Source organism: Bacillus rossius, chromosome 7, assembly GCF_032445375.1.
Source record: "Bacillus rossius redtenbacheri isolate Brsri chromosome 7, Brsri_v3, whole genome shotgun sequence".
NCBI classification, from domain to species: domain Eukaryota; kingdom Metazoa; phylum Arthropoda; class Insecta; order Phasmatodea; family Bacillidae; genus Bacillus; species Bacillus rossius.
In genome coordinates, this window is record NC_086335.1 from 70,944,528 (window position 1) to 70,972,328 (window position 27,801).

The 27,801-nt window shown below is 42.4% G+C and overlaps 1 protein-coding gene across 1 annotated transcript; it reads right to left on the reverse strand.

Moving 5' to 3' along the window:
* Nucleotides 1-7,569: 7,569 nt before the first annotated feature.
* On the reverse strand, nucleotides 7,570-18,173 carry LOC134534502 (uncharacterized). The gene is made up of 4 exons (XM_063372980.1): nucleotides 18,041-18,173; nucleotides 10,701-10,832; nucleotides 10,057-10,135; nucleotides 7,570-7,872 (listed from the first exon to the last, which is right to left on the reverse strand). Exons 1-4 carry the CDS (start codon nucleotides 18,171-18,173, stop codon nucleotides 7,830-7,832), a joined length of 387 nt encoding a protein of 128 aa, XP_063229050.1. The 3' UTR covers nucleotides 7,570-7,829.
* Nucleotides 18,174-27,801: the final 9,628 nt, after the last annotated feature.

Below are 27,801 nucleotides of genomic sequence, written 5' to 3' on the forward strand. Positions count from 1 at the left end.
GCTGTATCATAGCACGAACAATCGTTAGTAGGTAGAGCTAAAACTAGTGAGATGAGCACTAATGCCTATAGGGCATTGGCGAATCCAGAGGTTCACCTCGGAGAGGACACTAGGATTTGAGAGTAGCCAGAGAAAAAAAGTCTTAAAATTACTAAATTTGTATTTAATCTACTCACACTACACAGAACATCCAACCACCAGATTTTATGTTTCTACAAGAAATTCATTAATTATATTAAAATATTTTATTGGTCTCAGAAACAATCATTTATGTCGCCAATATTAATGTAGCAGACAATTGGTTTTTCAGGGGGGGGGGGGGGGGCACTTGCTTTAGGGAGGATAGTGGTAGATGTCAATGCCTAACTTGTCCTCGAGGTATAGTTTGATAGTGTGTTCACGAAGCACGTGGTGGTATAGCCCCTCCTCCCCCCCCCCCTACTCTGAGTCAGCAGCAGAAGCCGCACGGGCGGCAGGTGGCAGCACTGCTGCCTCGTCGCTCCTGGAATGCGAGGGGTCCCGGCCGGAAGCCAGCCGGCAAAGGTCCCTCAGGAGATTGACAGAGTGACCTTTGAGAAGGGGGGGGGTGCTGGCGCGCTCTCCCCCGGACAGGTAGCGGGGCCAATAAAAGTCAATCAGCGGACGGCTGGAGTGGCCGCGGCTGTGACGGGACTGTTGTGTTGGCCAGCCCCCCCCCCCCCCCCCCCCCCCAGGGCCGGACTGCTCCGCTACACCGCCGCTTCTGTGCTGCACGCGTCACGCACGTAGCGAAAGGAATTTTTAAAATGTAAATAAATGAAAGGTTGATCAAGTTAAAAAAAAAACTGTGATTAAGTGATTGATTGATATGAAAGTTAACTTTTTTTTTTCGAATCAATTTTTTTTTTTTTGCAATCGTAAGTGGGACAGATGTCAGATTTCTGAAGGAAAAAAAAATTTATTCCCGTGGCTCCAAAGAACATTTTTACTGGAGCCATATTTCTGGATTTGCCTATATAGCTATATATTTTTTTTAAAGTATATTTTTTGATAGTCGTGATACTTGAGGTAAAAGTAATGTTCAGAACCATCTCGCCTCTCGGCTGGTGTATTTTTTATAGAAGCAGTACTTATTTATATATATGACGTCATAAGCGTGTGAGGATGACGAAGACGAGCTCGGACAGTCACGAGGGGGGTAGGGGGGGAAGCCGTGTCCCGCGCGACTGTAAATCCTCATCGGCGTCCCAGAAGCCCACGTGACGCCATCAGGAGGGGGGGGGGGGGTGTCTGCTCGGTCCGTCCGCCGCTGAGCGAGAACTTCCGGTCGCCTTCCTGGTTTACTGCCGTCCGCAGATCCGATCATCAGTCCGGCGAGCAGATCACGATCACTTCAAGGGCGCAACAACAGGGGGGGGGGGGGGGGCAAGGGTATTTTGCTCCCCCCCCCCCCCTTTTCTGAAACCTTGAAGTGGGGCAAAGAAAGTGCTGTGAAATCAATTTTTAGATAGTAAAACTGCTTAAATAGCACCATTTTCCACCTTGAAATACAAATTTTCCCACTCCCGCTTCAATAGGGGGGGCGGGATCGATGATTCTTTATAAAAAGGTATATTGCCCCCCCTACCCCCTTTTGGAAATTCAGTTGTTGCACCCCTGTATCACTTAACACAGTCTCGCTCCAACGACACGCTGTGTGCGTCCTTGTGTTCAGCGAGGCTTGTGAGCCAGCAAAGGGCCCGCAAACACCGAATAATTAACGTGCACTTAAAAATATATATATATTTATATTGTGTCACTGAATTATAAAAACAATATTTCACTAAAAATATATATATATTGACGTAATAACGTCTTATAAATCAATGAACGCCGGCTGCACGCACGGAAAAGCATGACATTGTCACGAGCGTGCAAGCGAGAGCGCAGAACAAGCGATAGAGAGGCACGATCGGCCTAAGCGTTCGGCTCGTGTTATTTAAATTAAATTTGCAAAAACTGTAAATAATATTTGAAAATTAAAAAGTATGCAATTTTTCATCAATGTTTTCTTATGACGTTATCACGTAAAATTATCGTCCGTAAACCGACTTTACAGACAAACACCCCCCCCCCCCCCTCCCTTTTTTTATTGCTTTTTTTTAGATTTATTTTCGCGAATTTAATTTATCGTTAATGTATTTAAATAATTTTTATTTAAAGACGGAATGAAATAATTTTTTTTTTTTCGTCAATATTGCAATACTTGTGTGCGTGCTGGGATGCCATTCCAAAAATGTACAAAACATGTAAAGGGTGAAAATATGTGTGAATAAAAAACCTATTAAATTGTAAATATTGTGTATTGCCATAAAAACATAAAAATATAGATAAAAATACTACTGTAACAGTTGCTAACCTCAAATATTGTTTACGTTTAACTTCATTGTTAATAAGTTTGGCTCCTTAAGATCCAGCTACGATAAAAAGAAAATCGTTGCATTAAAATATGTCATTATTGAATACTACTTATTACAGTTAGATTACATCGCTAACCTCTTACTTGTTTCACACCACCGACTGACACGCACGTGGTATGTAACGTAGCAGCGGTGCGGTAAACACCGTCAGAACGGCGTCAGTGGTTGGAGTTCAACTGGAAATGTTGTGTTGGCAATGACGCAGCTGCCTCCTGCAGGTATGTCCCCGACCTGAGGTGGTTACCGCGTCTTGCGTCTTGCGTGGCGTATAGGTTATGTCGCCCCCTCGCCTGTGTTGTCAGTAGAGGGCTGCTCAGTGTATTAGCTCTGACTGGCGCTGTGTGCACAAGGGCCTAACCAGCAGAGAGACATGTGCTCGGTGGAACACTGCTCTATCACTAGCGGGGCGCGAAGTAGCTGTAGAACACGAGTTACCTACTAGTTACAGTATCACAGTAGGGTGCAGTTCTCGCGTTAGAAATGTTAAGGTAGTAAATTTAATTTTCTGCTCGATAATTTTTTACTTAGACCTATATGGTGAATTTTTAATTAGTTACAGCTTTTTTTTTAACAGGACAAGACCTCAGCGCTGCTAGACCTGGTGAATATCGGCGTAACAACTTCCTATTGTGATGGTGAGTGATTATGGTATGAGAACGGTGATGGTAGAGATGAGGATGATAATGTTATCTGCATGAAGTCTATTGTAGCCAGGTCGCTCAGAAAACACAGAGGTGAAGAAGCAGTGCGTAAATGTACGTCCGACCGCAGGTTCAAGGTTGTAGAGATGTGGATCCGGCCGCCATCTTAGATTGTGACGTCACGGCGGCCATTTTCAAAAATGTCTAAAAAATTCTTAAAAAAAAAAAAAAAAAACTCTATTATTTCAAAAGAAAAATTTTCCTTTTAGAGGGAAATTTTTCCAATTTTTTCCTTTTCGGTAACAAAAAAAAGCGAAGGACAAATGTCCCCAAAAAGGCTTAAATCCCACACCTCCCAAAAAATTATAATTTAATTCGAGCCTCTGGGGTAGCCCTAGTCATATTGAAATCTGACACCTTGTGTGTAATTTGACACTTGTAATTCATTTTTAACTAACAAAACATTTAAAAAATATACCAGATATTAGGTAACAATTTTACAATTTTAATAACAATTAGGTAATAAAGTACGTCATGTATTTCAAAGAACAGGGTTGGATTCCTGGTGGATGCACTTGTAAAAATAATTCAACATAGTGTTATGACTCGCTCTGAGCACTCTGGCAAGCGGCTTCGAGGCTCGCCCTGAGTCAAACACGAGGTGTCAGCAGTTTCAACACCGCCAGCGAAACAGCGACGCGGGTCGCCGCTGCGAGAGAAAAGGGGACAACACGGAACATCAACACGGACGCGGACGGAAGAATAAAAACGACAGCCACCATCGAGAGGGGGCTTCTTCTGGTCACCGGCGACTGGACGGCTGAAGTCCTGACATCGGCACCACGGAGCGCCGTGGTCCTCGGCCGCCGCAGTCCGTCGTCGAGATCCTGCCGCGAGCGCGACCCAGCACAGCGTGGGTCAGGAACCTGCCGAGGTGTGGTAGCGAGGCTCCCGATCATTGTCGGAATTAGGTGACCGCTAACACTGCAATAGTACGTGACAGTAAATCAAGTCTCTATATTGAATTGTCTTTCATTCTTAGTCTTGAGCCCCCTATCACCCTGTCTTAGAATAGTCAAGAATTGAGATCATCTATAGTTGAATCATAACAATATCCTTCCTCCACAATACCTACCAGGCAACTGACCCTCCATCGCTACTACTAACCAGTGTGGCGTCACTTTATTCGTCCGCAAGAACTTTTCTTTCATACATGACTCAAATCACATTCTTGCTGTGCTTAGCAATATCTGTTTTCGTTTCCAAGTGAGATAGTGAAGCATTCATGCCATCTCGAAAGGCCCTCAAATAATTAAGACTTTATGCTTTCAGTACTTTGATCATGTCACGAATTCGAGAATCCAAGGCCATACATTTACATATTACTTGAACGTCTGCGAGAAAATGGCATTGACGCATGGAATAAAATATTGGCATTGTCATATATAGGAATTCAAAGTTTGCAATTTCTTTCCATCTATGGTTTAATATTTGTGAAGTGACTGCTGCGTGCTTACATTTATCACTAACACTGACTTTGCATTTAAACATTTAAATTGTGCTGCGAATACTTTATTTTATTATTTAATTGAAGTGAAAACTTCTATGGGAAGGTTTGGATAGGGAGCCTTGATAGGGAGTAAATTCAAGTAAATCTTAAGTATACGATTACTGTTCAGTAAAAGTGAGTATAAAATATATTAATATTCTCATATAGATATACAGTATGAATAACGAAGAAAACGGAGTCTTTGTAGCAATATAACCTAAAAATTAATAACATCATTATTTATTTTTTAATACCTACAATTACTATGCAATGTGTATTTTATAGGGATTTAGGAGTTATTTTACTGACGTGATAAAACAATTTTGTTGTGTGATAATATTTTTTCGTAACAATTGCAAAAAGGTTTTCACTTCTGTCGTCAGTCCTCATGACTGCTTTAAAATATTTTTATTGATTTTTATGCTTTTGCAACATTTTTTTTTGATGTGGCTTATTACGAACACACCACACGTGGCAAAGAATAAATATTGTGACGAAATAAGGCTTTGTTTAGTACAAATATTTTTCAACTGTATTTTTATTTTGACAGATTTATTAGCATTGAAACCAACCGTTGTTGCATTCTGTTAGAATTGCTGACGTCCCCACAGCTCCGCGCAGATGACGAGGAAACAACAGCTGTCACCTGACGGTACACGCTGGAAAAGTTGTTCACGTAGTGAAATTGGGGTGAACAGGTTCTGAGCTCTTTGGCTACTGGCATTACGTAATTTTTTTCTTCATCTCATTTTACACATACGTATCTACATTGCACTTTCGAAGCGAAATATATGATAAAGAGATTCCTGACAAAACAATCAGCTGTTAAGTACGTCTTGGCTTATGGAGAAATGAAAATGTCACATGGAAATGTTTAGCCTTGTTCAAGACGGTTAACAACCGAAAGCACAGTGTACTGGAAGAGTGTTTGTGCAGGGACGTATACAGACCATCTGTGATTGGTCCTTTCTGACACCAGACAACTAGCTAAATTGAACATCTCATCCTAACTGGCCAGACATTCCTACAATCATGGCTGCCGACAGGGAAATGGCTCAGGTGGAAATGGCCCTGTAAAAGTACTGTGCCAGAATACTATGCCTTCCGTCTTAAAAGTCCTTGAAGATGGTTGCAACAAGGCATGCTGAAACGTCGGGAACAACATAATTTCCTCAGACGTGGCTTCAACCCAGAATCCAATTAGTAGTTGGTTCTTCGGCCACGATTGCTGTGAACTGTTCAGTATTTGAATTTTTATGCATTAACATAGAGTACCCACTAACCTAATAATGATTAATTCGTGAACATGGCTATTCAAATATTAAAATACAGTATGTCCATAAAATAATGGCCCAGTTATAAATTTAATAGTATCAACTATAAGCTTTGTAGAGTGTTGGTTCAAGGTCACAATTAAAGAGTAACTCAAACAGTTTTAGGTAAGTGCATGCGCGAGTACTGATTTGTTGTTTTCTCGCTTGCAGCGCCACCTACGCAAAATGGCGACTCCTGAATGTAAAGCGTTTCGTGTTCTGTAGTTAGCTAAGAGTGAATATGTAATTTCAGTTCAACGTGCGTTTAGTTTAAAGTTTAATTGTGATCATCACTATGGCAGATCGTAGATACAGTGTTGAATGCAAGCCCATTTCGCAAACACATTACACAAGCGCGACCATCGGGACTGCGAATTTTACACGAATATGCTGACGTTTCAAGGCTTTCATACAAACTATTTGTATATATTCCTGTTTGTCCTGGAATTTAATTTCTCCACAACATGTCTCGAATAAATTAATTGTTTTCTTTCTTTTCCTGCTCTCCAAAATAACATTTAAACCCCCTGGTCTTCATCCTTCCAATAATATAATCTTTAATTTATATTTGTTGTAAGAATCTCTTTTTATGTACTAAAATGGTTTACTTTGCTTCAATAATATATATCTATTATTAGTTATTACTCCTGCCATTATCTTGGTACAGAGAATGAGGCAATAGCCACTTTCGACTTCTTATATCTGGTAATATTTTTGTTATAAACGCTACTTTAAACTATTTGTCCTAAATATTGACACAAGGCATAAAGAATATTTTTTTTCAGATAGTCTACACTGTTGTCTTCTGGTATTAATGAACAGGGTCTGGCATGCAATCGGAAATTACTGATTATATCATGAGATGGCGCAGTTGACATAATAATTACACTGTTTCACGAATGTTGACTTCATCAAGAGTCCAGAGCTGGGTCATGTGGCTTGTCAAAGCATAAAATGGTATAAAACATACTGCAATCTGTGAAAAATTGTTTTACAAATCTATTATGGAAATGTATGAGTCCCCTTAAGCCAGCTGTCAGGTTCACAGTAAGACGTAACTGCAACACCATGTCCAGTTAACATACACTTAAAAGTTCATGGGAAAGTTCTTCTACGCCATTCCTCTATTTCTTCCCTAAATTGTCGCTGTGTATCTGCGGTCCTTAACATAAAACGGACTAAAAGTGGCATGAAACTATTTTGTCAGTGCAACCCTACCTAACGTAGACTTTTTAGGCGACACTCATGCTACTACGGTGTCGCGACCGAAGCCAGCTGCGCGAATTCTTCTCTGCATTTGCCTGGAGTCACATTGTGGAGTATAGAAAACAGAAATCACAATGTATGTACTGGGTTTCGAACCCAGGTCTTTCAGAATGCAAGTCTATCATTTTATAATTTACCATTATGCCACGTGTTTTGGTAACAGCGAAGTTAAAACTAAAGGTAGGGAATTACTTACATTCACGATCAAGCATAGTTGCTTAAGGTAACTGTGCCTTAAAGTGTACACTTGGTTACTGACCGGGAGCGCATACATGGGAGTCATGCTGGGGTACTGGCTCACCCAAGGTTTGACACCACTCCGCAGGGGGAAAGGCCGACACGTTAAGTGAAACGCGCAGGTCACAGTTTCGAGACGTGTATTTATTGACAATTAACAAACAGTGGGTACAGAGTGTCACGCGCGGATGATAAGGTCAGGGCAGGCAGGCGCTCGTCTGTGCTGGAGCAGGTCGAGGCAGGTTGGTACAGGTCTGGGCAGGTCCGGGCAGGTCCGCGCCGGTCGGAGCAGGTCTGAACAGGTCCGGGCAGGTCCGCGCAGGGGCGGGCAGGGTGAGCGCGGGCCTGCCTACCCCGTCAGGCGCCAGATACTCGATCCCGGCTCTCAGTTGTGAGATGATGGGAAGTCTTCGCTTGCATTATCTTTCCTGTAAATTAAAAACAATCGATAACTTCGTGTTTTTTTTTTTGTTTTTATTATACAAGACGTTGTGATAGTGGATGTCTAGCTGGACTTCCTGCCGCCATCGGCGCGCCTGCCAGTGTCCCAATCGCCCGCGTGTTCGTCCTCAATCAGCCTCAGGCACACTGACCGCACGGGCCCACGCCTCGGGCACACTGACCGCGCGGGCCCACGCCTCGGACACACTGACCGCGCGGGCCCACGCCTCGGGCACACTGACCGCGCGGGCCCACGCCTCGGGCACACTGACCGCGCGGGCCCACGCCTCGGGCACACTGACCGCGCGGGCCCACGCCTCGGGCACACTGACCGCGCGGGCCCACGCCTCGGGCACACTGACCGCGCGGGCCCACGCCTCGGGCACACTGACCGCGCGGGCCCACGCCTCGGGCACACTGACCGCGCGGGCCCACGCCTCAGGCACACTCTGCGCCTGTGATATACCGGTCAGCTGGTCGTCACCCGCTCTGTGCATGAACGCAGTTATTTGCTGTTTCTCTACACACACACCAATGTGTAGTAAAGTTACTTGCATGCTGTTCGTCTAAAAATAATTAAGTGGTAATTGTATTATCACATAACTTCCATTGCAAAATATTGAAAAATGTTTTTAATAAAATATTTCCTCTGGGTTTTTATTCCGCAAATTATTTGTAATGCTTGTGTCGTTCGATAATTCGGAAGTGACAAACCACAGCAGTGCATTGGTTGTGAAGTGAAGATGGGATGTGGAATAAAATTCTTCCAAAGACTGAGACAGTAATCTCTTTATTTTAATACAAGTCACTGATTAATGGGGCATTTGCCATTGATATATTTTAATGGGCAAATATGCAAGTGAACATTGTACTAAACCAAAAAATTTTACTTTAGAATGTAAAATTCCTTTTAGTTCGCTTGTTCATTCTCCAAATTATTTAACTAAATAAAATAATAAATTTTATTTATGTTCATACTTATATTGAAAACAGAGTTTTTTTTATTTGATTGAATTGTTACTTTACCAACAGTATTAATAATATAAATCCAGTAAATTCATTATTTTATGTCTATTAATCATAATTATTTGCATGTAATTTTTGTGACGTGATAACGTCTTATAAATCAATGAACGCTGGCTGCACGCACGAAAACTTTTCACGTTCCGCCTGAGCCGAGCGTGCAAGAACCGGCCAACCGCCGTGCGAGCAAAAATCTTCTATAATATCAAACAGGTTAAGGTCGGACTTTTTAACTAAATTGTTCGTGATTATATTTAAACAAATTATTTAAATTAAATTTTGCAAAAAAAACTGTAATTAATATTTGAAAAATTAAAAAGTACGCAAAATTTTCATCAATGTTTTCTTATGACGTTATCACGTAAGAATTATCGTCCGTAAACTGACTTTACAGACAACCTCCCTTTTTTTTTTTTTACCACGTCCTGTAGGTTAGGTATAACTTGTAACGCGCAGCCAGCAGGTAAATGTCTGTGTCGTCGCGTGTTCATGAAGCCCCCTGCTTAAGGAACGCGCCCGACGCGGGGGTTGCAGGCGGTCCGCCGCAATATGCGGTGATTGATGGCTGCTCGGGCGCCTGTCTGCCCCTCGCAAACCAAGACTAACTGCAGCGCTGCCTCGCTCCAGAGCTCGGTGCTTCAGCGGAACAGCGGTCTGCATGCGCTACTTACTGCAGCTTCACTCGGTTTGTCGCGGTAGCGATTCCTTGAATGCAAACAACGCATAACCCACAGGAAACAAGCCTAAATCATTAATAATGTCCGCAGGCTTTCACGGCCGTTGTCTCAAGTAGCTCGGCTTCCGGGTTGTAGCCGTGTTCTTGGAAAATAATTCACCGATGTTTCCGTCGAACATTGCAGTCGTCATCATCAGGGAGTGGTTACCTACTGTATGGTTAGGTAGGTACAGTGGGTAACTGCTCCCTGATGACGGCGACTGCAATGTCGACCGAAACGTCAGGTGAATTATTCGCCAAGGACACGGCTACAACCCAGAAGCCAAGCCACTTCAGACAACGGCCGTGAAAGCGTGCGAACATGATGTAATGTGTTATCTGAAGGCGGGAGCCGTTGAACACAGGTGTATCCCGGGTCTCGCTGGCGCACCGGTGCCCTCGGTGCGGCCGGCGGAACGCGCGGCGAGCTCACCTGTCGAAGCAGCGGTAGAGGTTGGTGACCCCGGTGTAGAGGCAGGTCAGCGGGCCGCCCTCCCCCGCCTGGACGGACCCTGCAACCACCCAGAGCGCTCTCAGGCAAGGCCGCGCTGCACACTGCGCGCGCTCCAGCTGCATACATGCGGCGGGTTGAGAGTGGAGCATCGACGGATATAATTGGTTATCCCAATAAAAAACCCACCGGCTCCCAGTAACGTCCGTCAAGTTACCCCCTTGCACAGTCTCCTGGCATGGCACCACCGGAGACATACCCGGATCACTTGGTGAGAGGCGAGTGTCTGACCACCTTCCCGATCCATCCCAAATACCTTTATTCTTTCAAAACTAATTTAAACATTTTTTAAAAATATGAAAATTATATCACTTCTGTGAATAACTATCACTAATGAACTTCTTACTGTATGTTTTAAAACAGCAGTAACGCAGTGTGGACAGTATATAGAGCAGTGCGTGCAGATGGTAGTGATGATAATGCATATGGCAGTGGAGATATAAGTACAGTGGTCAGTGCAGAGGCTAGTGTAGAGGCTAGTACATATGTAAGAGCAGAGGCTAGTGCAGAGGCTAGGTACAGATGTAAGAGCAGAGGCTAGTGCAGAGGCTAGTGAGGGTACTGACCCGCCGACGGCAGCAGCTCGGCCCGCTTGCCGTACCGACTGCCCAGGAAGAAGCGGTCGTTCCTCAGGGACACCTCCGCGTGGCCCCCGCTGCGGCCAGAGCGACTGCCCCAGCCGTGGCCGGCGCCCCTCACTGCAACACACGCGAGCTCACGCCACTGCGCCGACACTGTGGCTGGACGTGTCCACGTGTGGGCGGGTGCAGAGTCTCACTCCTAATGACACGACGCCTGTAATTAGACAACACCGCGTACACGTAGACGTAATCACCCTGCTTATGCTCGCAGCAGCTACAACTGAAGTGTGTGTGTTCTGAAGCGGTGGATGTTCACTTCGGAGTGCCACGACTTATGATCGTTAAAAGTTAGTGAACACTGTCGGCCCCATTAGACGCATTGAGCAGAGTGGAGCAGGTGTTTCTGACACGACCTTGACATAATGTAGCTGTCAAGGCCGGAAAAAAAAACTCCCCACACGCTCGCTACCGGGAGGGCCCATCACACAGCTGCCCGAAACACACTCGCTTCCCCGAAGCCTGAGTTCCCCCCCCCCCCCCTCCCTAACCCCTTGAGCATGCAATGCAAGATTACAGAACATTATCCAAAGCGTTATCATCGTCAAGATCTTATAGAGAAGCATCTAATGGGTAGCGATGATAAAAAGAAAACGTGTCATTTAAACTTTAAGTTAACTTTCTTCAGTTTATTAAGTTCAAATACAATCGTGAAAACCGACCATTTATGTGACAATACCATTTTATGCACGTGTTAAACCTTTTCTAAAGTCCATATGCTTCATAGCCACCAAACCTATATACATATAATACTTATAAATAATGATAAAAATATTGTAAATAAAATACATGCCTCAAAATTGCACAATAAAGTTAAGAAAATCTCACGTTAATACAAATAATGTATGTAAAAATAAATCCATTATTTCATTACCGGGCTAAATTGTTAAAGAATATTTAAAAATTGACATGATAACTGCCACTAGAAGTGAATACAAAAACTTTGGAATAACTGTGTTCTATTTTTTTTTTTTAATTAATTATAGTCTGAATAATTATTTCGCACTTATTTACATCAGATACTGACGTAACATTAATTACATAATGACGACGGTAGTCTGACATCATTATGATCTCCTTTAAGTGGATTTTACATACAGATTACATAGCAATGATCCTCAATTATATCGATTAAACCAGGCGTTGAATAATAATAATAATAATTTAAATGCCTAGCGATTCAGGTTCGAATCCCACTCGGATCCTTTATTTGTTTATTTTAATAAAATAATAATAAATAACTAAATAAAAAAGGACTCGAGTATTGGTATTATTATGATTATGATATCATAATTATTATTAAATTATAAATATATAGTAAAATAACTCAATTTGACTCAAATACAAAAAAAAAGACGGAAATCGCAACACTCGGGATCCTAATCTAGTACCTACCGCTCGGTAGTCTTATGCGCTATCCGCAACGCTACGCAATCGATTAAATCCAAGTATTTTAGTAAGTTCATATCACCTAGTCGTAAACCACGCCTCTACAAATTACAATGCATTATGTCGAATATTTAAGGGAGAAGGGATAAAAGGTCACGATCACATGTAAAATTATTATGTAAGCAGTTGGCAATTATATAATAGCTATACTTTATCTTATTCGCTATAAAATATAACCTTTTTATTTTCTTGATTTTCTTTCCAGAAGATTATTGAAAACAATTACTTTTAATTCAACAAAATTAAAATTCTTGATTTCTATTTTATCGGGAGAGGGCTTCAGAAGATTTCATACCGATTTCCTCAACTCTCTATACCTCGATTTCTATAAATATCACTTTGATTCAGCATGATATCATTTATCCTTACATTATTTTTTAGTCATAACAGATGTCAGCGGTATGTCAAAATTACGTAAAAATTAATTACCTAGCTATGACTTACCAGTGATGTCAGACCTAGGTCATGTATTCACGTGGTCAAATTAACTTCACTTACCGCTAATACAGCATGTCAGTGATGCGAACTCACATCCAAAAAAGAGTCCAACACGCACATGATACAGTCGAGTATATACAATGTATTAGTGTATATATGCGTATACATGTACACAGGCCGCTGCGCGTCGCCAGTCTGGCGCAACACGTCACTAGCATTTCGGTGACGTGAACCCGTAAGTTTTGCCCCTACCAAAAATCGCTCAACGCGTATAAAGAAGTTTTTGCTTCAAAAAATAGTAATCTAACACATTATCTAAAATACTACAATTATAAATGAGCGCTCCTACATCAATGTTCATAAGGCCTTTGCTGTTCATCATAAACGTTCAACTCTATTAGCACGCTTGCCCAACAATCTTTTTCACGCACAATTCGTAATTAATAGTTACATTAATTCGTGGACTTGAAATTTACCGTTTTGGCACACAGCATTTTCATAAACCCCGAATCACACTGCCTGGTCATTTAACTGTTTCCCCTTGTCTCAGTCTGTAAAGGCGGAAAACACAATTTAATATAATCGCTCAAACCTTTTTTTCCGTTTGTAAGACAGTTTATTCATAATTGTTCGCTAGCACTATAAACTTCCGTAGAAAAATTTTGGAACCAATCTACACTTGTTAAATCTTGTAGCTGACCCATTAGAAGCAACAGCATGCTTCGTCACACTCAAATATGTCTGCACGCAGAAGTTCCGTATTTGGTAAAAGGCTACTAATGCCTATTATGATGAAGTATAATGGGTGTTAATAAACCGCTTGATTATTAATTATTATTAATAGCTTGAAAAACTTTGTAGAATAAAGAAATATCCTCGATACAAATACGATTCCCAAAACAGATTTTCAAGAGCGAATATCACCCTTAGAAACTTATGAAGGCTAAACGTATTTTACGTAAATTCTACCAAGAAAATCTGGCTAAGTTTCCTAACAACCTGTATGTTTAAGTGTAAATATCTGCTCACTTAGGCTTACAGAAATAATTTTAAAGCCACAATTTACTTATATTTTAAGTATTATAGGCTAAACATATCGTTATGTTCTGTTGTAATGTTTATAACTTTGATACATTTTATGCGTACACTTGTTTGTCGCTATCACGACAGTAATCGTAATGAGCGGTTAAAGGCCCATCAAGGCCAAGTCTGGGCTTGCTGAGGACAAGGCTTCAAGCAAATATTTTAGTTTAGAAATATGTTGATGCGTGTCGAAAACAAAATTTGAAAGATAATAAATATTTTTTATTTCAGTTTTGATACGAATCTGCACTTAATCATTATCTGTTTGGTCCTCAGCAAAAAGGTCCGTTTACGTGTTTGTCTTATTCTGCTTATTGTGTTATCTGGGCGATACCGTCCCTCTTGCACGCTGTAAAACGAGAAGCCTAAGATGTCCATCAAGCTCTGTCCCTGCCCGAACACGCCCGAATATTCACCTTCGGCCAACCTCGGGATTTGTTTTATTTTTGCGCAGGAAAAATGAATTCAAATATTAAAAGTGGTCCGTTAGGTTAGCTACATTAAAACACTTTAAAACACTATGGACGGTTAGTAAGGTTAGTATAGCTACATTAAAATATATAGAGAAATATAAATATATATAAATAAACCCGAGGTTGGCCGAAGGTGAATATTCGGGCGTGTTAGGGCAGGGACGGAACTTGATGTACATCTCAGGCTTCCCCTGTAAAACGCGTTCAGTTGACTCGAGCGGCCGGGTCACGTGACTGGGTGCCGCGGACAACCGGCGGTCACGCGGGATGCTGTGCTCTGGACCACGACATCCCCCCCCACCCCCTCGTAGTGGTCACCGGGGCCGCCGCGGTAAGTGACAGCTAAGAAGACAGCTCTCTAAGAAGTTTCCACTCGCTCGCTCGGCGAGGATTGTCGATATAATAATCGATCGGCGACCCGGGCTCCACGCACGGTCCAGGGGAGGAAGGGGGAGGGGGAACACGCTCTGCTCCCGCGAGGACGTGTCCTGACGTGACGTCACTACTCTGTTGACAGGATCACCGCGCGCCGGGGAGTCCTCTGACGCGCGCCACTGGAGCGGGACTCGTGTCTCTTCATGGGCGCCCGGTCGGCGTCGAGGTCAGACGACAGTCGCCGTATGTACAGTGTGGTCATTAGAACAATTGGTTGTCTGTAAAGTCGGTTTACGGACGATAGTTTAACGTGACAACGTCATAACAAAACATTGATCAAATGATTTCATAATTTTATGAATAAGTTTGAATCATTTTTATTGTATTATCACTATTTCGTATGGATACAAAGAAGGAGTGAAATGAAATCTACAATTTAATTGATAAATTTACTTTTATTTGCACTCATTAATTCAAATACTTGTGTTTATTACTTTAACTATAACTTTTATACATGTTTGCTATTTAACTTCTTCCAATCTGAGTTATTCTGTTAAGGATAGGACGATGATAGGAAAAGTAGGAAACGAATGGGAGTGTGTCAAGGATGATGTGCCTCGAAAAAGTCAAATCGATGGTTGTTCCAATCTAGTGGAAGAGAGATAGATGCGGCGCAAGCGTCCAATGAGCGTAACGGGACACAGCGTAACGGGACAATGTGTCATCCTTTTTCGTGCGTGCAGCCGGCGTTCATCGATTTATTAGACGTTGTCACGTCAATAATGTTACAGTTATAAATTTTTAATAGTGTCAACTGTAAGCATTGTAGAGTGTTGGTTAAAGGTCACAATTAAAGAGTCACTCGAACAGTTTCAGATGAGCGCATGTGCGAGTGCTGCTCTCTTGTGCCGCCTGCGCACAATGGCGACACCTGGGCGTAAAGCCTTTTGTTGTCACCTCTGCCCATTGTTCCAAGCAGAGATAACAACTTGCCCGCTCCCTACTGGGTACTACGCGTCGTGATGCACAATTCACAAACTCCCCAATCAAATAGAAATTTTAATGGGCCACATAAAAAAAGACGTATCTATACCCTTGTTTACCACCGGAGCAGGCGTAACACAAATAATACCAACAAAAAAATGGGTGTGATTGCTCTAAAGCGCACATGCCATATTGTGTAATGCGATTCGCTAAGAGTGAATTCTGTAATTCCAGTTCAAAAGTGTGTTTCGTCTAAAGTTGAATTGTGATCCCCTATGTAGAAAAAAATATCCTCCGATGGTGTAAGCAAATCGAGACGAACAAACTCTTTTTCGCTGGCCTCCGCGTTCACCCGACATAAAATATCGTGTCTACGTTCCGCCGCTACCTAATGATTTGTCAGGAGTTCAGACGCAGAACTGAAGAGGCTATTTGCTTCTATTACTCCGGACTTGTGTGGGAGAATTGGACTTTAGGTTGGACATGTGCCGTATAACCAATGGTGCAAATTTTAAGCGTTTGTAAGAAAAACTAGGTTAGTTTACCTTCAATTTGATGTAAGATTTGTTGTAAAAAGTCTAAATTAAACTGTTATAATCTACCATTGAATTTGGGAAAATGTTTTATGGACATTCATCAGCTCATAACTTTTAAACAACCTACATTCAGCTCCGAACTTGCATCCATCAGTCTACTCGGCTACAGTCGGCTCGCATACCTGTATTATACCTGTATTATAGCTGCATTATACCTGCATTATACCTGCATTATACCTACACTTGCACTACAGAGCATCGACAAGTCATTCGCGCAGGAATGTATCCTCCACCACGAGTCAAAACAAGCAATGTCTTGGGGCTTTTACCTCGTGAAGCTGTGGATGTTTCGGTCTCGAACCCGAGACCCCCGCCAATATCACGGACATCGGAACTCCCCACTGAAGGAGGATAAGAGTAGTTAAGGGCTGCAACACGTGACTTGGACATGAACTAGCGCAGGATGTGCTGGTATGAGGCGAGGAACAGCAGGAAAACAACAATAAGAATAAATATAAAGTTATATAAGAAGATGTTACGCCCCTGAGTGTTACGGCGAGTGCACACTTCCGTTCCATGCGTGTGCCGTCTCGCCGTCAGACACTAGGAGAGGCCAGCAGGCGGCCACGGGCTTAGCAGAGTCTGTGAGACCGGCTGTGTCAAGGGGCCCGCCTCGTCAGGGGTGTATGTGTGTCGGCGAGGCGGGATGATAAGCGCGACGCTCGCTGGTGCTTCTAGCGCGGTGTCTCCACTGGACTGGCGCGCAGTCTTCTCGTCGTCACAGGACAACTGTGACATCTGAGCGGTGACCGTAACATTATTTTGCGGAGAAATGAAGATAAAGATGTAAATCAAGTCCCTTAAGTACTTTAAATAATCTGTACTGGTTGTTTTACGCCTGAAAATTACTCTGAAAACATGCGTTTTAGCCATTTTTAACTCTTCTAAAAAATACATTTTAAAAACTTAATCCGAGATCAAAAGTACTTTTCGGCCCTCAGCGAACTCTTAAATGCTTTGCGTAAGCAGACTCCTGTCTGATATGTTGAGTAGTTTTCAAATCGCGTTGTTTTCCCTGAAGCTCTGCGCACCGCGTGTGTGCCCGGGCGGGCGAACAACTGCACGAGTGTTAGCCCCAGGAGTCTGGCTGGAGAGTGTGCACCTCGTGTTTGCGCTGCGAGCAGTTGGCAGCCGTGTGAAGCCACCTGCTACCCCGGGCACAAGTCCCGCCCACTGTCTCCTGGGAGGGGGGAGGGAGCCAGTGGAACACTACGTCACAATGATAACTATATATTTGCTTGTTAAAGAAATGTATGAACACGCAAAAAAAAAATTTAAGTCAACAAACTGTGAATTGTATGAAACATGAGCTCGTTATTGAAGATTACAAGAAAAGATAATTTAAGAAGAATCCTCCAAGTGAGTTATAATTTCTTTAATCAACAGCTTATGTTGTTTGTGTAGTATAAATAAATATTATGTAAATAATTCTGTAAACTGTATAAAATAGTTTATAAATAGTTTATAAATAGTTTGTCAGTATATTTTTGTGTAATTATTAATGCAATTATTATTTTTATAATAATTTCAGCTATTTGATTAACGAATACTTGTGGCAGTCGAACTTTCAAAATCATCCGATACTTTGGTTTGCATTTATAATCTAACGAACCTAAACTTACATTAAAATTATCCTGTGAAAAAATAGTGTTAATTACCATATATTCTAATGTAATACTTTCCAACCATCAAACAAATTCTCTATTGAAACACTTAAATTGAGAATTTATAACGTCGGCGAAGTATCCGCAACGTTCTACCCGACTAATGTGTTTCCCTATTGGCAAAGAGTCGGTCGAAGAATGCCCAGGAATGCGCTACTGCACCGCATGCGCGCACGGTCTACGAGATCACGACTCTATGCACTCACCAGGCAGCGCCACCTCGTCCCTCTTGTCGTAGCGCGGGTCCGGGAACTGCTGCGCCGAGGACAGCACAGCCAGCGCCAGCAGCCACACCAGCCACACCAGCCACACCAGCCACACGCTGTCGGCCCGCCGCATCGTCTCTGCAACCACGTGGCAACACTGTCCCGTCACACCAGCCACACCAGCCACACGGTCTCTGCTGCAGCGTGTGGCGGGAGGCTGGTGTGAGGCCACTCGGGCCTGCTTGTGGACAGACAGGACTCGCACGAGCCAGCAGCAGGAGTGGTGTCTGTGATTGCCGCCACGCCACGCCACGCAGGTAGTCTCTGTCCAGTAGAGGTGTCCGGAGCCCATGGACCACCCTGTCAGGGTGTTCTGAGCACAGGGTTGGAGGTGAATACAGCAGATAGAGGCTTTCTGAAGGCGGTTGTAGACACATTGGGCATTATTTACAGCCTCAAGATTCTTTTTTTTTATCCGAGCAAACTATACTTAGTCATCCTAATTAGCTGCACGGCTTACGGTTATTTTATTTATTTTATATTTTTTAGGCTTAAATAAATTATATTTAGACATAGTTATTACACGGGAATGTTTAGGGGAGTGGAAGACCTGAAAAACTTACCTCTCTGTTGAAGACATTGGTTTAAAACTTTTACCTTTGCTTTATCTGTTGAAGACATTCCTTTGAAAAGTTTTACCTTTTGTTTATCTGTTGAAGACATTGGTTTAAAACGTTTTACCTTGGCTTTAACCATTATTTTTATTAATATACCGGCCTGCCTGTGCATGTGAACATGGAAACAGTGGTAACGCGCGGCGGGGACCCCGCCTCACCTCGACAACTACGACGGGCTCCTGCAAATCCCCGGCTGCGCGCGCCGTGCCGGCGGGCCTCGTGGCCGGGATCTCCGCGAAATTAACTCCCTTCCTCCCCTCCTCCCCTCCTCCCCTTCAGCCGCTCCCTGAAGCGCACAGCCGCCGCTCCAGTTATTGCGGGATGATTCCCAGCGCAAACAGTATCGCTTCCCACTTCCCTCGCAGCCCTGCAGGGGGGGGAGGGGGGGGGGGAGTCGTCTCCGGCATCGCATTTCCGCCGCGCCGCGTCATTAACGCCCTCCGACGCGTAACGCGAGTCGCCGGCGCCTGGCTGCGACTGTCCGCGCCGCGGTACGCCCCTCTAGGGCTTCCAGGCAACCCTGCGGGGCTGCGTGACACACGGACCTCTCAGTCGGGGAGCGGACCGCAAGAGCCCTCCGTGGTTCCGAACCACTGGTTCTTCGATGTGACTACGACCAACTCCCGAGTTCCCGAGTTCAGGATCCAATTCTGTTCAGGATAAACACGTCGCATGAATAAAAGTACTATGGGTGTAGCCTTGTGTTTTTTCAATGTTTTGGTTCATTTGCCGTGGAAATACTTTGAGGATTCTTGTTCAAAATAAGTAACCTAAGTACTCGTAAATGGGGACGCACCACAACGCCGAACGTACAATAACGCCGAAAACCATAACGCCGAATGCCAAATTGACTACAACGCTGACAGCTAGAAACCTTATGTGTACCACAACGCCGAATTACCACAACGCCGAAATACATTAACGCCGAAATATGTCATTGCAGGACTGCCACAAAGGTTAGGTTAGGTAAGGTTAGCACACAAATTCATTCAGTTGTTTTTTATTTTGCTCCTGTGCCCCCCCTCCCCGCAGCAACATTTTGCGTCGTTACTGTATTTCGGCGTTGTGGTACACCGCAGTTTTCTAGCTGTCAGCGTTGCGGTCAATTTGGCATTCGGCGTTATTGTACGTTCGGCGTTATTGTACTTTCGGCGTTGTGGTAACGACCCCTCGTAAATATACGTAGATCCCTAGTATGTATGGTGGAAAGTTTTTTAAAGTGTGCCTGCTGTTCCAGTCCGCGTCTCGACGAAATGAAGGCAGGCGTCAGCCTAGGAGGTTCGAGCGCATTAGCTAATACAGGCGGCTGCGTGTCTCGTACGATATTTGATCTCCTTGATGGCACAAGATCGCTGAATCGTTAACATGACAGGAGCTACGCACCTGCCGCTCGTCAATAAAGGGCACTGCGTTTTATGTTAAATAGTTGCTGCTGTAAAATTGTTCAGTTTTTTTTAACACTTTTAAGAATAAGCAATAAAATTTAAACGAGACGTTTAAATATTCCGAATTTTTCCCTGTTGCGCGATATTTAATACCGGGAATACAATTCACGTGTGCTATGGAAATGTCAATTTTCCTGGTGGTACAAGACTAAGCAGCGTTTAAGAAAGCACAGGACAAGACCTTCAAGAGTGACCACGCTCCCACGAACATACCGCCGAAGCAGGCTCGTTGTGTATCCTTCCGCCGCATTGCAACAGTGACATTGAGCAAGTCTGGTGGCTGGCACACTCTAATCTGGCATGTGACTCAGTGAAACATCGAGGAACGTACATAAGTGATTTTTACTGAGATTCTTGCATGCTGTCAGCAAAATAAATAATCCAAAAATAACATTAATTAATTAAATAAATATTTACGGTGTCTTCTCGTCCTATAAAAATTTTTTATCAATTTAAATCAAAAATAAAATTCTAAAATTATAAATAAGACAGTTAATACTTCGTCCAGCTATTCATACAAGTCGACAATTAAATGACCAATGATTATTCTGTTTTTGTACGGTCCAGATACCGCGGTCATTAAAATTAATAATTGGCCCGTCTACTCAGGTGTGTATTTGTGTTTGTGAGACGTGATGATAAGCGCGACGCTCGCTGGTGTTTCTAGCGCGGTGTCGCCTCTAAGCGCAAGGCTCTGGACTGGCGCGCAGTCTTCTCATGAACATGGGACAACATCGACATCTGAGAGGAGACCGGTAAAATTTTATGGCGGAGAAATGAAGATAAATGTGTAATGCAAGTCCTTTGAGTGCTTTCAAAAATCTGTACCGGTTGTTTTATGCCTAAAAGTTACTCTGAAAACACGCCTTTTAGTCATTTTAACTCTTCTAAAATTACAGTTTAAAAAACTCAATTCAGAAACCAAACAACTTATTCAACCCTCGGTGGATTCTTAAACTCTTTTCGTAAGCAGACCCCGGATATCTCGAGTAGTTTTCAAATCGCGTTGTTTCACCTGAAGCTCTGCGCACCGTGTGAGTTCCCGGGTAGGCGAGGGCCTTAAGTATGTGGTTGTGTCGCCTGACTCTCCATACACCCTCACGCGTGTTCGCTGCTGTGAGGGTTGCCTCTTGACTCCTGTCCGCGCTCACGGGGAGCGCCTGTCGTGCTGGTAACCCGCACAGCGCGGCGCTGCGGGCGGTATCCCGCCCCTGGGTCACAGGTGACTGCAGCGTACTGCGTGTCCTGGCGGTCACTAGAGCCTCGCTCAGTCTCGGCTCACTACTCCTACAGTTCAGCACCAGGTATACGATAGTCAAATAGCATGACAAAGTACAGGACCAAAAAAAATTGGTTGTCTGTAAAGTCGGTTTACGGACGATAGTTTAACGTGACAACTTCATAAAAAACATTGATGAAATGATTGCATTCTTTTATGAATAAAATTGAATCATTTTTATTTTAATAATAAAAGAATAAATACTTGAAATCATACTAGTAATCAGATTTTTAAAATGCAAGAATAATTAACCTTTATTGCCGAAATTGTTGTTGTAATAAGCAATGAAAACCACATTAACTTTTCACTTCACTTTGTAAACAGTCGACGAAACAGTTCACGTGTAGATAAAAACTGGCTTTAGCTATAAAGTTTAAATATAATTATGAACAAGTTTTCATAGGTATAAATAAACTGTAATAAAATATATATCATCAATTATATGAATCACCATAATTTTTTAGTCAATTGTAACATAACCTTTTATTACTGCACTCGCCGACAGCGTAACGGAACACAGCGTAACGGAACAATGAGCGTAACGGGACACAGCGTAACGGAACAATGTGTGTAACGGGACACTTTTCCGGCGTTCATCGATTTATTAGACGTTGTCACGTCAACATAACAATTATAATCCATAGTACATGCGTATTATATACGTTTAAAGCAATGACAAACAAACAAACATTTGTGAAAGATAAACGGAATTTTAAAAAAATCAAAAATCAAACGGTCAAAGAATGAAAGTCTTAGTAAACACAATTAAATATACTGAGTCAAATCAGAAACATCGACACAGAAATAGCGATACGAATCATATCCAAACACAAATGGAACAATGCTACAAGAAGAAAAGGGGAAATTCAGATAAAACGATACAATATTTCTTTGAACGAGTTTCTTCGTGATCGACAATCAGGAACAACTTTAAACCACTCAGCAGTACACGACTCACGAGCCAACATCTCGCGATCACGTGATGCGAGCAGAGATGGTCCGATCAGGGCAGACACAGACGTTCCTTAAAGTTGGAGTATCCACATCACACTGGCATTGTTGAAGTTATACTTCTTTAGGCGCGTTATGAAAAATACGATGACATTGAACTTTTACGATGCGTGCACACAATGCACCGAAATTTTCACAGGACGAAAAAAAGCTACATACAAATAAAAATTATACATGTACTTGTAAATATGATACTTTAGTGATTGGTATTGAATATTGCTAAAACTTTGAATTAATTGTGAATATTTGTGATATAAATTGTGTATATAAACTTTCTCAATCGCATTTATGTAAGTGAGGTTATGTACCCGCATGTTTAAATAATTTTCATTGTACATTTTTACATTATTATTTGACAAATAACTTAAATTAATAAATTATATTAAACATCCAGAATATTTACTGGTTTTACATTATTATTTAAATATCTCGATTATTTTACTAAATTAAATAATTAATTTATACAGGTGTTTTTATACTGAATACTGAGTTTTTATTTTGATTGAATTTATACTTTACTAATTGTATTTATAATATTCCTCCAAATATTTTAATTATAATATTTGTATTCATAATTTGTTTATTACGTCAAATAAGTTTAACTTTCAACGAGCGTACATAAAAGTTAACGCTCCCATTTTTTTTATGTAGCTTATAATCTGTCACCAAATGTATGTAATGTGTCCTGGTTGAACATTGTATTAACCTGAACATGTAAAGTGCGTGGATATTAACAAATGAACGTGAATGACGTAATCGTTGAAGTAGCTTCTGAATGAGTTCCCCTGCGTGCCGGCTCGAAGGAAGACTAACCCATTCAGCAAGGGGGGGGGGGAGAGAGTCCTGTTCGCTAACGCACCTCGCTGTGGAGTGACGTGTATTGACAGCTCGCCTGCTCGCGAGTCATCTGTCATCGTCCAGTCGGTGGTTGGTGCTCTGTCCGGAGAGAGCTGGGTAGCGGTACGTGTTGTACTCCCCCCTCCCCCCTCAAACAGTACCCGGCCCGGCAGTGTTATGTCATCGTAACAACATGGTCGGCGGTTACCCACTCCACGAACGATAAATGGTCTTCACAAATCAATTGTATCTTCCCTATATTTGTTTGGAAATAGTTCAGATCTATTGAAAATATACTACGTTTCCATAGCAAATTTCTCATACAGTTTACATGTTAGTAACGATTTAATTTTTTAGGAGAACCACCAAAACATATTTTGAGTTAGGCCGGGTTTACAATAGTCCGTCTTCCGTCCATCCGTCCAAAGTTTGGTAACTTCAAACATTTGACGGAGACAGCCGGGTGAAATGATAACCTCCAAATGCCAGCTAGATTTTTTGCGTGTCAAATCGTATTATATTAGAAGGTATACAATTTTATAGAATTGTATAGTTGCTTCCAAAATTATTGTTTTTTTTAATTAAGTTTGAACTCATTTCAAAAACGGTTTTATTATATAACAAAACTCATTAGAGTCACAGAAGTGTATTAATCACGCATTCTCGATTTATTCATTTCAGCAGTTCGGGTCCACCTCCGTAGATTTTTTCGTAAAAACGTCGGGATGAATCATAATTTGTGTTTTGTGTTAATGTGTAATTACGCATGCACCTACACTGGTAAGATTACGTCACAGGCAAAACAAATGCTGCGCGACAAACACGTACAGGCATGATACATCCGTTGTGGACTTTTAACCATTGTTGACACATTATTAGTCTTCTAGTTATTACAAGTTCAAGTCTGACGGTATTTTGTCACTCAAGGAAGTTCGACCGATTATCGCTGTAACGAGCGAATAGATGTCTTCACGTCAAAACTAGCAACACAAGACACAGAGATTTACACGTTTGCTGATGACAGTCATCTAGCAACACGTCGAAAACAAAGGTATTCGCCTACAAACAATTGGTCCTCACGCAAGGAAGGCGTGAACGCAATCGAGAGACGCCCGGGGAACGACGCACGCATCAACGGGAGAACGAAGCAACAAAAATTGACGTTTCAATCGGCGAGGGAAATTGGATTTGAATAATTCCTTCAGCTGGGAGAGTGGCCAGAACCTGCGACGCGCGGGAGGAATAACGTGTTAACTGGATTACCGCCGACGAGGCAGTTTGGTGCTGGCAGTTTGGTGCTGCGAGCACACCAGCGCCCCGGACGATGACGTCAGGCGATGTGTCCGCCGCACAGCGTGAAGGGGGCTGTCGGAGTCGGACACGCGAGGCACGGCGACGAACACGCTGTTGTTACAACTTCAGGAGGACACATCCGCGCCTTCCAGACACCACTCCACAACAATGCCAGGTCTGTTTCTTCCACCAGGGCGAACCACGCCGTCTTCATGTCCCTGATCCGTGTCCGTGAGTGGTCCGGCTGCGACTAATCGTGTCCGTAAGCGGTCCGGCTGCGACTACTCGTGTCCGTGAGCGGTCCGGCTGCGACTAATCGTGTCCGTAAGCGGTCCGGCTGCGACTACTCGTGTCCGTGAGCGGTCCGGCTGCGACTACTCGTGTCCGTGAGCGGTCCGGCTGCGACTACTCGTGTCCGTGAGCGGTCCGGCTGCGACTACTCGTGTCCGTGAGCGGTCCGGCTGCGACTAATCGTGTCCGTGAGCGGTCCGGCTGCGACTACTCGTGTCCGTGAGCGGTCCGGCTGCGACTACTCGTGTCCGTGAGCGGTCCGGCTGCGACTAATCGTGTCCGTGAGCGGTCCGGCTGCGACTACTCGTGTCCGTGAGCGGTCCGGCTGCGACTACTCGTGTCCGTGAGCGGTCCGGCTGCGACTAATCGTGTCCGTAAGCGGTCCGGCTGCGACTAATCGTGTCCGTGAGCGGTCCGGCTGCGACTACTCGTGTCCGTGAGCGGTCCGGCTGCGACTAATCGTGTCCGTGAGCGGTCCGGCTGCGACTACTCGTGTCCGTGAGCGGTCCGGCTGCGACTACTCGTGTCCGTGTCAGGCGCACGGCCAGAACATAGAAAAACACATAAAAACACGCGCACAAGAAGAGAAGCTGCAAGGCGTGAACTACAGCAGCCGTCACGTCTGTCTCCGGGCGGTTTACAACCCTCAAATCGTACGTCGCAATATTCTTCTTTGTCAACACTGACAAAACTTAAAACTGAAAAAAAATAATTCTTATGTTATTAAATTAGTTAAACAATATGTAAGCTAAGCACTTGTAACCCATTAAACGGAATTTTTTTTTTTTTTTTTTTTCACTTTGTGAGCCCAAACATCAAGGAGGGATGTTCCTATCCATATCATTATTTCATATTTACGTTACACACGGTTAAACTCGATGACATTTTGAGTGTTTGAACTTTCACAAAATAAAAATATATATGTTGCATACTTTTTTTTGTATAATTAGCTGCCAGAGTTTCAGTTTTAAAGTTTTCGTGAAGTATGGATAAGTAGAATGAAATGGAATATAAAATTGGAACCTTTTATGTTTAAAGTCAATTTTACTGTGTGCTATGTGACATGGTTTAATTTATTTCAGAAAATAACTGTTTAATTTTTACCTAGCCTTTTAAAAATTCTCAGAATATTTATAATTTTAAAGACTAAATAATTTTTTTTTCCGAAAATATTAATACCCTATATCGAATATCCATCATAATTGCCTTTGAACCCAAAATTTTTAGTTATTTACTATTCCATTATTCATACATTTTAAAAATTCCACTTTTTCCAGCTATTTACGCGAAAAAGGGATGCACCATGTATTATTATTATTTTTTTAATTTCTTAGAAGTTCAGGCACTCAAAATTTCTTCAACTTCAAGTGTTGAACGTAAATGTAATATAATGACCTGGACTGAGTATACATCCTTAAGTAGCGAAGCGGCAATAAAAGGTTGGTGGTGTGTCGTCCTTCGCTGCGGGAGACGCCTTGTGATGCCTTGTGAAGCCTTGTGATGCCTTGTGATGCCTTGTGAAGCCCTCTCAACTCTCTGACACCCTCGACCCCTCGCGCCTGCACAGTCGGCTGCCCGCAACACAGCACGCCCCTGCCGCTTATGCAGCGCGCAGACCCGGCCCTGAGTCGCTCCACGAACAGCAGTCCAGAACTCTTGAAGACGGGCTGTGATCCCGTCTGTTCGCAGGCACGGACATCCTTGTCAAACACGTGCGTGCGTGTACTTACGTGCGCGCGTTTCAAGTTACACTCGGCGTAACAAAACACTAACTTTAATTTTGTATGCAAATCATTAATAGAAATAAATTCATATAAGGACTGGATACATATCATAAATACGCTAGTTAAGTATAAATTCCATAAAATTAATTTTTTAAATAAATAATTAGTATTCAATATTAATTTAAACGCATGTATAAAATTAATTTTTTTAATAATATAATCGAGATAAATTTTATTTTAATGAAAATCAATCAAAATGCGAAATGTTAATTGTTTTTTAATTTTATTTAATTATTAAATTAAAGTGTAATTATATATAAATTCTAATGCAAATTAATAATACCTACGGGAACATCCTCTTTTATAAAACACATTTGAAAACACACTTGAAAAAGTTTATAAACACAAATTATATCACTAATATTCACAATAAATATTTTTTAATCATATGAAACATTATTTAATATAAGTCACTAAAGTCTGTGATTAAGAAGCAAATATATATATTTTTTCAATGTTATTTAGCCTTTTTTCATCCTGTCAATTTTAGTTTCATGCTACGCGCGTAGCGTCAAAATTCATTCTCATCATTTTTTCATAACCCTCCTAAATAAGTATAACTTACATATTTTTTAACAGCAACAAATAAACTTACGACGCATATTTAGAATTAATTCTACGCTGAATAAAAGCCGCAGTTGACGATTTAAGTTTCATAGAGGCAAGTCGATGCTGAAATTATTGCAACCCCATTTTCAACTCGTGATTGCAAACGCGCAACTGTTAATTAGAATGAAACCTGAATAACTGACTAAATTCCAGACGATAATGTGAATGCCAAATTGAGACGAAAATTTGAGGAAATAAATTAAAATATGGCTTCTTAGAAACAGTTTATAAACACAAGAAAAAATATTTTGATGATATAAATGCGGAGATATTTAATAAAGACTCTTCTGGCCGTCTTCTAGCAATCCGTAACGCACACGTTATGGTGACAAAGGCTCTATGGTGACAGAGACTATATGGTGACAAACTCTTTGGAGATATGTAATATGTGGTGACAGAGACTATCGTGACAGGCACTATGGTGACAGAGACTCTATCGTGACAGAGACTCTATGGATACATGGAATGTGGTGACGGAAACTCTACGGTGAAGGACACTCTATGGTGACGGACACTCTATGGTGACAAATTCTAT